Genomic DNA, 12580 nt, shown 5'->3' on the forward strand with positions numbered 1-12580 from the left:
TATTAAATGGACTTCTCTGAGTGTCGATCAAATTATTTTTAAGTAAAAAAGTATAACGAAACATTTAGTAGGCTTTTCTCTCTGATTAGTCAAGAAAAGTGTATTCTGCTTGCGATGCTTGTTTATTATGACAGCCCACAACTCCTTTCCAGATGATGCGTAGGATGAGCCTCACTCCATCAAGGATTGGGCTCTCAGTAATTAGACAGGTATTTGTAACTGTAGATAGCTTTCAAAACAGTTTTTAAAAGTCTTCTGTGTTTAATAAAACTATCGATTATAAATACATTAATTGTTTACTCACAGAGTACTTTCCAGGAACGTAGATCGGTTGCGAATGTGATGTGGTCAGGTTGTTGAGGGCCAATGAACCCGGACTAGCTGAGGGCGGGGTTTGGGGGGTGCCAGGCCCTCCGATAACTCGCATCCTTGGTGACATCTCTTCCCATTCGTGCCTCCTTAATTCCTCGAGATGGTCGAGAACGTCGCCGTAGTGGGTCGAGAAGAGGTCAGCGTACCGTGATGCAAGGCCTTCTAGATATCCTCGGTCACCGTCCTATCAACAAAATAGGAGCTGTTAGACTTAGCAGTGAAATTCTAAGTTTAAAAGAGACGTAATTGAGAATTTATTTCACAAAATAAATCATTTTTTTTTAATTTAACGGAAGTTTTAATTGTAAAACGATGACGCAGTTCGTTTAATTGTGTTTTTTCATTCTCATCTGGATTTTTATCCGTTTAGCATTATAGTAATTATTGTCTTACGGAATTTTAATGAATGTCTGAAAATGTATTAATTAATTTTTAATTTTGGTTTTAAATACAACATCATCAGATTGGATCAAAGTTAATTAACAAAAGGAAGTAAAAACCCGGCAACCCACTTACGAGCCTTCTGGCAAGTGATTTTCCATAGGCGGACTATCACGTAACATCAGGTGAGCCCGTTCCCCAGTTCCATAAAAAATATTTAATTATTTATTAAAGTAAGTATAGAACGATTTCAAAATATCGCAGTCAGCGAAAGATCAAACTGAGAGTTTTGATTTGCGATCGACTAAAGTAATATATTAATATATATTTTTAAGGACTGGAAATAACTCTATCTCTTAAAAAAATACTAGATTTAATAGTAAAGATGTATTAAAAGTGATTTTTTTAATAAAACTCGGAATCGAATTAAGTATATATTATATTCAAAGCTGTATAAAAAATTATACTCTCCTGAATATATAATTCATTAGATGACCAAAATACAAAAGAAACTTCTATTACATCGGCAACAAAAGAACCAGCGTACCACGGAACTTGATTGTCAAAAGAAAATCTTCAAGAAACAGAAATTTCATCACAACTTATTTAATTAGGAACAGAAGCAATTTTCACCGGGAAAATTAGTATATAGCACCTAGAGGCCTATACCGTCGCTACCACGCAATTTGCTTTTGAAATAAAAAGGGCAATTAAAATCAGCCGAATTATGGAAGGGATTACAAATTGGGAATGGTTGACCTTTTATAATTAAACAAAAGTAAGGATAATCTGCATAATGGGTTGTTAACATTGATAAATTGTTTGAATGTTCCTTTCCTTAACTGCAGTGTGATAATTCAGGATTATCAAGAACTTAAATTCCGAGAAGCAAAGCATACGTATAGGTTATAAATAAACAATCAAACTTACTATGTAGTAAGTTATTATCTAATAACCTCAAGAATCAATTGGTTAAACAAGCATGTTTTTAATTTTCGGAGTTATTACATTAATATGCTCCATTCATGAAATAAACAACAATTTTATGAATCTTTTTTTATCATTGGTACATTCAAACTTCGAACTTATTAACCTAACTCCATTAAACTTTTCCTGAGAAAACTCGCCCGAGATTTGAATTACCTGTTTACAACTAGTCCAATGATGCAGGGGGATTTGGATTATAGAGATACAAACAAATGAATTAATTAGCTGCATTTACAATATTGTTGAACAACAACAGCTCCGCTTCAATCTAGAGTATTCAAACGTCTTGTAAACAATGTATCAACTAAGTAATTGCATGCTGTAAGTAAACACGAGTCCTCTAGGCACTGTTCTATTAATGGCTAGGTCACACGTGCGAGCTGTGTTAAGCAGAGATTGTCACACCTGTATCTTAAAATAAAATTTCACGATATTTAACAAAACATTTTCAAAACAGCATAAACACTGCAAACGGAATTGTGTAATCAGGGCATAATAATAACTTGATAACAATTTTTTTTTTATGTAATAGGAGGCAAACGGGCAGGAGGCTCACCTGATGTTAAGTGATACCGCCGTCCACGGACACTCACATTACCAGACGGGTCGTAAATGCGTTGCTGGCCTTTCAATAGAGGTAATGTCTTAAGTATTCCCATAGTTCCCAAGTTTTTAATTATAATAGAACTGTAACAAATATTTAATCCTTATATACCTTCCGTAAAAATATTATGCAATATAGTATATATTTAACATAATACACCTTTCACTATTTTTTTTAAACTATTATACCGTAAAAAAGTTAACGCACCAAGTTCATACCGGCGTAAATATATTTATTGTTCATAAGAATCCTGACCGCTGTCATGTTTATCTTAAATTATTTGTCTGGTAACTGTACCGTAATAAGCAAATAATTTATGACAAATATATTTTACAGTTGTTAAAACAAATACATCAGAAAACGCTTAAAGAACGATGTTGACCTGAAGTGAAAGTTAATAACGCGAGACAAGCCAAGTCGTTACTCGCGGAAGGCCAGAAAGTACATAAATAAACAAAAACGAAATAATCTTGCTGGCAAACGAACTCTTTCATTAAGACTTGGTCCAAAGACATGCTCCTCGGGCAAGTAATTCCCTGGTACTCTTGAATAAACATTGCAAATGCCGAGTGATATCTTGAAGACGGTGACTTTAGTCTTAAATATACAAGCATTAATTCATATAGTCTCCAACGTTATTAAAAATTCAAATGCTATTTCCTATCCGACATACTTTTACTGTATTGAAACAGATTTTCTGACGACATAACAAATGCGAGCACGAATGTTTGAAATTGTTATTGTGGTCGCTTGATCTACAAATAACTCGTGACGACTGGACGATGGCTTTCTTGAATGAATTGTCAGATGAACAAAGAGGTTAAATGAAAGAACATAGACGCACAGGATGTGATCCATCAAGCCAAAAAAGAATCGGCACCAAGCCAGTAGAAGCACTTAGAATTCAACCAGCGGTCGCGCGTCGACTCAAAGATGGCTCCGAGTTTATTTCCATTTTTAAATGAGAGCGGCTGAGAGCTTTGTCGGCTGTGAGTTTGTGCTTTGCGTTTTAAGTGGATTAAATCGCTCTACGCTCGTAAACCGACAAGTGCTTCAGCCAAGAATTCAAGTAACCGTTCGACTTTTGCATGAGAAAGTGCTGAAGGATGGCTACTTCGCACTTGGAGTAGCTTATTTATATTGTGTCTAGTGTCCGTCAACACATTAGCTTTGCCATTCAATGAAAAGAACGTCTTAACGTCACTTAAAGCTGACGTAAGTCTTTTGTTTTTAACTTGAGATATAAAGTGAACAATGATGAACGTAATATTTTTTCTAACCTATTCGTTATCTATCTGCCGTATTATAACCGCGTGAAGAATTGTCCTTCCGGGAAATAAAGCGCCGTATAAATTCTGTTCGCAAATTCTGAATTGTCTCACTAATAGAAGTTCGTTTTATTCACTTTCGTATGTTTAGCTAACGAAACAATTGAATTGTATGTGCTAACATAACATAGAATTTAATGATATAACATAAAAATATTTCACTTAAAACACTAAACAAAGATCAAGTAACATTTTCCTCTCCGCTGCAAAATAATTTCAATTTACAATTGCAGCCAAAAGTTCCGGAATAATAAAATTAAATAGGATGAAAAACGCTTCAGGAGTACCCTTTGTTATCCTTTTGCATTTCTTGTTTGTCTGCCGAGCACCTTTATTGTACCTCGATTTATTTTGTTTTGTTTCATGCGTTATTTCTAGATCGCATTGGTAGCACTAATTCTGATTTCGCATAAGATTGTTTCGCTAAAGAAGTCTTCGTGCCCTCGTCATTCATTTATTAAGTTGAATATCAATACGTTGCGTGATATCTGTCATAATGAGAAAAACGATAAAATGCATTTCTTATAAGGCTTCATTTGTTTATAGCTTCATAGTAAAAAGATAAGAAATAATGTACAATGATTATTCAATTCAAACTTCATTTTGTATTATTATTATTAAGCATAGTAATTTGCGTGTGCTATTATTTATGTAATTTCTCACGATTCAATGTAAAACATTTGCTCCCACATAGCTTGAACTTAAATGCAATAATTGTAAAAATAGTAGTCACATTCAATTCAGAAGCTTTGTTCCTAACCTTCCTATTCTCCGGCTGCATTCAGGACTATTTTGGTATCGTAATCTCTTAATAGTTTGCAATATTAATGAACACTATGCAATAATATTATTTTGCGTCACTCGGTACTACTTTTGTAATTGGACCTTTAAGCATTTAATTGTTATAAATGTTGTATTGTCTCTTGTTAACATAGCTTTTACACATACAAAAAAAACACTTTTTTACTAGATTGAAACTATGTATAAGTTTATAAAAATACATTTTTCCGACGTTTAGCGTGCTTTACAGCGTGCGTGGTCGCGGTGACTTTAAAATTATGTAAATAATTATAAGTTTATAATAATAATACATAGCTTTAAAAATTGTTTTCTTAATGTGTAAAAGCTATGTTACAATAGGCCTTTTTTTCAATTAAACAAACACAGTTATAAAACGATACCAATTTATTTATCTATGCAAAATTAATTCAAGAAAAACAGTTTGTTATATATAAAAAGACACCCGGACCTTAATAAACACAAATTAAACGGGTATAAAATTAACTGAATTAATACTAACGTACAAATAAAAACACAATAGCAAATGACAACATCGTTGACACACAACTCATTCCCCTTCAAGTCTGCCCTTTTTCGATTCGTAAAAAATGTCGTCCCAACCCATTCTCGATAGTAGATTCATGTTCATCAACTTCATAAATAAATAACTCGAGTGCAATGACCTCAGTCCACAATAGTTATAGTGCGACAACCGGACAGGCATTCTTACAAAAGGACCAAGGCAAGATGTCAACCAACACTGGTAAATTAAAATAATTATACTTAGAAGTGCATTGTAAGTTTAAAGCATTTTATTTGCATAGAGGCTTAGTTATATTATTAAAATAGTCGTTAGCTTACTTTACTAGTATAATAAAAAAGCTTAAAAACAAAAAAAAAAATTAATAATACAATTATTATAAAATTTGCCAATAACAATTTTATCAGCGGCTGAGTAATGCCCTTAGTACCCTTAGTACCATTTAACTATGTCAAGGTCGGTGGTGATTAATTAAGAGACTAATTACGTATTTAATTACGAAATTTTCTTAATTAAATTGTATTCTAATTTCAACATTACTCTAACTATTATATTCTTTCTAAATTAAAATTAATATGACTGTCTTAAAAACTTTTGTGTTATCACGCTTTTTAATAAATAAGGAATCTCTGTTTTCTACTGAACTTTATCTCAAATATAAAAGAATAACAGCAATTCTCAGATTAAAAATACATCTTCCATTTAATTACGAAATCGTTTACCGAACAAGAAAACAATTTATATACCCATTACACAAACTACAATCAGATTAAAATGCATGCGAAAACTTGGAATTTACTGAGTGGCCTTCCATTAAACTTGTTATAATGAAACCAAGGAAAAACGGGCTAAACTGCCATGGTGGCGAGTAAAATTACCAAGTTTTGCAATTTATCCTTATTTTAAAGTAGGTAAAGTTCGATGGCGCGAAGAGGTCGGAGGATCGATTTTTTAAAGTGCTTAAAGCTTACAAATTTTGCCATTTGGATGAAATATTAATTAAATTTAAACTTTGATTGACAGGTTGGCTAAATCAATGCCTATTAGGTTGTCAATCTAATAGGCAAGTAGGTGATTAGCCTTCTATGCCTAACACACGCCGGAAGACGCTGTTTTCCTTCACCGTTTGAGCGAATACGCACATAGAAAGATTGGTGCACAGCCGGGGAGCTTACCTACGACCTCAGATATGAGAGACGCATGCCGAAGCCACCAGGCCAACATCTCATCTCTTGATCATATATATGTACATTCAATTAGTAATAGAAACTTTTACTTATGATGAATTTCCAACTATATGTAGCTTAATAACGATATACGATATGTGTTATATGTTTAATTAAAAATATAGCGACCCGAGCGTGTATCGGAAGCGCGTAGTAAATATTTTAAAAACTAACTGAGCTTTTTGAACAATAGCGAAGCAAGAATTGTTCTATAAATTACAATCGACGTATCGTATTCAACGTTTCTCAGATTGAAAATCGAGCGCTTTACGAAAAATAAAATCCCAATCGCACAACAATAATAGCGTGCCGCTTCCGAGATATTATTATGGTGATTTGTCTCTGGCACAATCATGGAGTTGGGCGCTCAAATCCTAGTGAAGGTTTCTTTAGATTTGCCCATTTAACATTTGCTTAGTGTTTGGAAACCGGCTGTTAGATCCAAGTCTTATGTCAGATCTAAGGTGACCTATATAAATAAAATGATCAACGCTATGTGAGACCATATAGGGATGTATCGCCACTTTATTATTATTAATTCAATTTTATAGCTTCTTAAAAATGTTTTAAACCCTCACCAAATGACTAAAGACGGAATGTAATTTTTACGGTTTTAGGTCAAGTTTAGTGCGTAGATCTTTAAACGGACATAAATGTTTTATTTTTTTGTTTTATATAAACGCACTGAATGTTATTGAATGAGATATCATGTTGTCTATAAATAACTCGCTCAATAATGTATATAAATAAGATAACGGTGTGTCTTCAATAAGTCTCGAAGCAAATTGAACAATTTTAATGAAAATTAAAGAACGTTTCTGTAGAGGGAAATGGCTCAAACTCGTTCCCGTCGGATTAAGAACATTAATGAGGGAGATTATTTTTTGTTCGAAAACAGTGTTGGCCTAGTGGCGACTATAATCCATGCGGTCGTAGGTTCGATCCCCAGTTTAGCATCTATCGATTTTGTTTCTATGTGCGCATTTAACATTCGCTCGAACGGTGAAGGAAAACAACGTGAGAAAACCGGCACGCCTTACACCCGAAAAGTCGACGGTGTGCGTTAGGCACAGGAGGCTGAACACCTACTTGCCTATTAGATAAACAAATGATCATGAAACAGAGATCAGATACAGAAATCTGAGGCCCAGACCTAAGAATTAAGATTTATTTATTTCTGGTTCATTTAGTTTATATAAATATAACAAATCAAGATTGTATACAAACACTAATTGTACATTAAAACTACCGTGGTTCGCTATATGTACATTTTTACATATAGTGTTAATCGATAAATCCCCTATCCAACACAAAAATATTTATTAAAACATTTGTTTCATTAAATTCGAACACCTTAATACATAAAAACATTAGTGTAATTGCACCGTTGGAGTGTATCATCTATTTCTTTTCATCGCAACATAAACGTAATTTGAGAGAAAGAGACGAAAGTCTTCAGTTAAAATTCAATAGTTTGATTTTATAAGACAAATATCTCTTTAGAATGTACTTAAGACTCAAATGGGACAAAATTAAAACAATTTTTTCCATTATTTCAGTCCAGTGTCAGGTTTGCTCAGGACGAGACTCATGTTTAATTGAGCAAGCGAAGGGATTGACAATGACGAATTACTTATCCTGTGATTTATAAAAAGAGACCTTTAAAGCTAATGGAAGATAATTTGATGAATGCAGACTGTAACTCAGTTGGCTTTTGTTTTGCTCTGAGATAACTGAATCTTTTGAACAGTTTATTGAAAGTCTAGCTCACCAAAGCGACTGAAAGTGTTAAGGACCTATCCGGTCGCTAAACTCCAAAAAAGTACATTGTTTCTTTCCATGTCTTGTCATCGTTTCTTGAAGTAGGGCAAATTGAAAAAATATATGGTGGAGTTGAGTAGTTTATGTATCCATTTTGATAGATTGATACACCATTTAAATAACTACGCTCGTTAGAAAAAACATTCAAACATAGCCAATTCTTGACACTTTGAATTCATTTTATGACGGAAATGTATATAGAACATAATTTTAAAATGTTCACGATATATTTTATCACAAGCCAATTAATCCATTTCAGAAAAAAAATAATAAAATTACATTAATTTAATGTTTTACATAAGTAATTGTTATTACGGGCCGGCGCGCCTCAGTGCTCCAGCTCTCAACTGCGCACCGCAGTCCACCCCGAGACACTGACACACCAATTCGTACTGGGATAGGGCCTAAAGAAGAAATGTACTTGCATCTGAAAATACTTTTAAAAAGTCTTGTCAAGTATCTTGATATATATATGATTAAGGTCCAAACTGGGAAGTATATATACCAGACTCCAAATCATTCCAGATCACTGGATTGAGCAGCCCTTGTTTTATTAAAGTCAGTTAATGCGCGTGAATAATTTGGTCTTTTTTAAAATAGAATCTCGCTGTTGACCTTAAGAGCCTTTACAGCTCAGCTCGAGCTGTTTGGGCGTTTTCTCGGGACTAGCGCAAGGGCGTCTCCTGCACGGAGAACAATTTGGCTCAACTTATAGATGACTTTCTGCCGAATTACCAGGCACAGAACACCTACTTGCCTGTAAAAACGGATTGTAGCACCACTTTTTTTATAGAACAGGAGGCAAACGGGCAGGAGGCTCACCTGATGTTAAGTGATACCGCCGCCCATGGACACTCAATACCAGAGGGTTCGCGAGTGCTTTGCCGGCCTTTTAAGAATTGGTACGCTCTTTTCTTGAAGGATCCTAATTGGAATGGGTTCGAAAATACTTCAGTGGGCAGCTGGTTCGTGGCAAGAACTGCCTTAGAAAACGCTCAGTTGTTGAATTTTTTTGTTGTTCTAACTCTCAGGTATTACATAATCTTAACTTACCGATTTTTTTTTATATTTTCATTACACTAAGACATAAATGTTTTAATTTAATATGTACTTAAACTTACAATTTTATCCGAACTAATAAAGCATCGGTCCATCGGGGACCGCAGGCATGCAACGTTTGTTGGCCATCACTGTACACATAAACAATACATTTGAATGTTGTTCGTGGGCGACCAGTGACTGCCGTAACGCGTCTCATGTGAACTAGCCGTACAGTACAGCTACAAATTTCTGTTCTCCTGGTAACCATATTTCGATAGTAAACTTGGAATTTATTTGTACAAATGGAAAATAAGAATCTATTTCTATGATAGAGTAATTTGTCCTATTGCTTTATCTTAAAATAGTTATTCAAGTTTATTATTGTACTATAGTTATATTTTCTAATTTAAAACACGTGTATAATAAACAAGCGCACAAAAACAGCTCATAAAAAGTGATTGTTATGTGAGGTAATTAATTAGAAGCATCGTTTACTTCTTAACGTAACCCTAAAATAATAAAGAAATTAATTTATTGCCGTATAAAGTGCTCAACACTCATAATTTCAAGTCGGGAAGTAGACTAATTTGTACAGTCTCAGACAAAATGTTGTTACGAATTCGACACTTAATAACTCATTCAAAAATTCAAAATAAAACATGGCTGTTCTAAATTTGAAACGTCCGATCTGTCAACGGTCGAGCGCGCGCCTTGTGCGACGACGAATGGCCACAGACGTTACCGACATCTGTTGTCTATTTTAGATTTGTCACCAAAACGCTCCTTTATCTACCGGAAGGAAAATAACTATTTAATATAAGTCAAGGAAAAATCCATCCATTGCCGGAATAAAAATAAACTCGGATTTGTATTGTATTATTCTGGTCACACCGTCAGTTTAATTACAATAACTACAACTGTCCTAACTAAAGGTCACGTAAGTTAGAAACTGTTAATTACTTAATCAAGATACCAAATTAACAGAGTTCGCACTACGACAACACACTGTTTGTTGTCTTAGCGCGAAGTAAATTTATTCTCGTTACGAATCCGTGTTCCGTTTATCTTTATCTACCTGCTTGTTAGTTCACACTGATTATAAATTCTCTAACTTGAGATTCGCAAATATTGAAGTTAACAATGTGTTCCTGAGATGTGTGTCAAATAGTATAGTTTCACTAACAAAATACAAATTATCCGATAATTTAAAGGAGAATCTAGCAATGCAATTTAAGTACACAGCTAATTCGTCTGAAGGACTTGTATCCATAGTCATGTAATATAATACAAAAAAAACATAGCTAATTGATATTGGAACTCAACGCAGCAGCGGCATTCGAAATATTCGAAATTCGAATGCATTCAAAAATTGGAGCGCGTTTCCCGTCTCGTCGCTTATCACAACTCTTTGTACTCAACGCATTAAGTTAATTTGAATGGCGCAGTCTTCAAAGCTGTTGTTCAGTCGTTCCTTTGCCGAGCCGATTGCCGCCCGATTGTGGTCGACTTGCATACAAGACCGCCGTTGCATTGAACGCGCCTTTACTATAATCAAAGGTGTTTTTTTTACATTTACCAAATTTCGTAAGAGTTAAGAGCTTATAACTAAATCTAAATTCAGTTTTAAATAACAAATCGGCGACGGATTGAACGATGTGATAACGTTAGTTTTAGACGTACTCAAAATATCCCCTTGAGATGAAATCAGATAAGCGACTGATCTATACTGTCATCGTATTAACGAATTGGCTTATTGAAAGGAATTTCTCTCTTATTCAGTCTGTGATAAAGTCGAAAATGGTATTTCGTGAGGTAGTAAAAAGACAAATGCTCAAGATGCAGCTCCGTGGGCGAAAGCGGTGACAAACGCCGGGATCTGTCACAGCATTGATAAATACCTGATTTTGTTACACGGCATTTTGCTTTCATAATTAATTGACATCTACTATCTGGGGAAATCAACGTCGGGTAGTTGACAAATTACAAATATGCAAAAGATATTATGTATCTATTACTAATTTTTAGGATTTCATTTAAGGATATTGAGGAATGATTCTTTAAGTACTTAAAATTATTTTCCAACACTAATTATTATATATTCAAACATTTTTGGCAAGCACACACTTACGTACGTTACGTAAAAAAACTGTGGCGGTACAACTTTTAGGATTACAGTAACTCTTTCGTAGGTAACTCTCTTAATAGGCATTTTTTTAGATACGAGCGAATATTCGATGCGCGAATAGACAGAAACTCCACTGTAATTTATACTTAATTTGCTGAGACTTTTGTTGTTATATTATGGTTAAATATTTTGGTAATTTGTTATACGCCTGTACCATAAAACAGTTCTTTTAAATCAGCACGAATATGGGAACTAATTGAAGTACGTAGATTATAATACTTATGTAATAGAATAACGTAATATCACATTTATAAACAAAGCTTCTACAATTGAATATAATTTTAATTTAATTGAAAATTGGCAATGGCTCTTGTTTTTTATAGTTGATTTTCGACCAGTTGTTCCACGTTATAAATTCTTGGGATTAAACGAACGGCCGCAGTTAAACTACTATTTATATATGTCGTAATCATTTGTTATCGCCGAGAGCTGAATGTGCAATTCTAAATCTCTAATGAGCTCAGAATGATGGCCGGGAGATTATTTATATGTCTTTGATGTGCTAATAAAATATTAATAAATAACAGTGTACAAGTTAATTTATTTACATCCATTATATATTCCGTTTATATAACTCGTTATGGTATATGAAATTGTAAACCTGGAAGATCTGGCGATAGGCTGACCCGGACCATGTTTTTTATAAGTTTATTTTTAAGATTAATATTTAATTCTTGTGTGAAAACTATGAATAAATAAATACAACTTTGTAAGGCAAGGTCTCTATAAGCGACAGTTAATACAATGGCAAAAATAAATTATTACAGAAATCATCGAACCAAAAATAGTGTAGTTATTCCGGTGCGTCTACATTGGTTAATTGCCGCATTTTTTCCGTGCTCGGCTGCCATGAGTGTAATTTGTCTTCTCAGAAATGAGCCGTGTCGACGAATGCAACGTAGACACACGAGTTTTTTGTGAATTACCCACAGATTTGGGCATAAATAAAGTTTTAGTGAAATACTCAAGGGAAACGTTAGATAATTACAGCATCAAGCTGCTGAGACGCAAATGTCAAACGTAACTTATTTACGAGGAGTGAAGTTTCCGTTTTTATTTCGATGTTTTTTGAGAAACAATCTCTTGGGTGCTGTTTCTGTAGTATTAACGTAAAATGAAAGCGCTATTTTCAGAATACGCCTTTCGTTTCAAGTAAATCAATCAAGAAACTTGAATACAAATTCAACAAATAATCCCTTCCAAACAACTCTTGTAAAAGTAGAGACTACATTGTTTAATTCAATCAATTATGATTTGAGGTTCAGGAATCTAGACAATGTCAATCATCAAATTAGGGATGCGAAATGGACATGA

The 12580-nt window shown here is 34.0% G+C and overlaps 1 protein-coding gene across 4 annotated transcripts in view; it reads right to left on the bottom strand.

The window, feature by feature from the left end:
• The window catches only part of LOC123711232, a 93534-nt gene that overhangs the window by 20472 nt on the left and 60482 nt on the right, over positions 1-12580 (bottom strand). For all 4 annotated transcript variants that reach the window (XM_045663720.1, XM_045663722.1, XM_045663721.1 and 1 more), the window contains exon 2: positions 305-556. In XM_045663720.1, coding sequence (XP_045519676.1) covers positions 305-556 — 252 coding nt within the window. The remainder of the gene's footprint in view (positions 1-304; positions 557-12580) is intronic.

The sequence above is a fragment of the Pieris brassicae genome, chromosome 6, assembly GCF_905147105.1.
Source record: "Pieris brassicae chromosome 6, ilPieBrab1.1, whole genome shotgun sequence".
NCBI lineage: Eukaryota > Metazoa > Arthropoda > Insecta > Lepidoptera > Pieridae > Pieris > Pieris brassicae.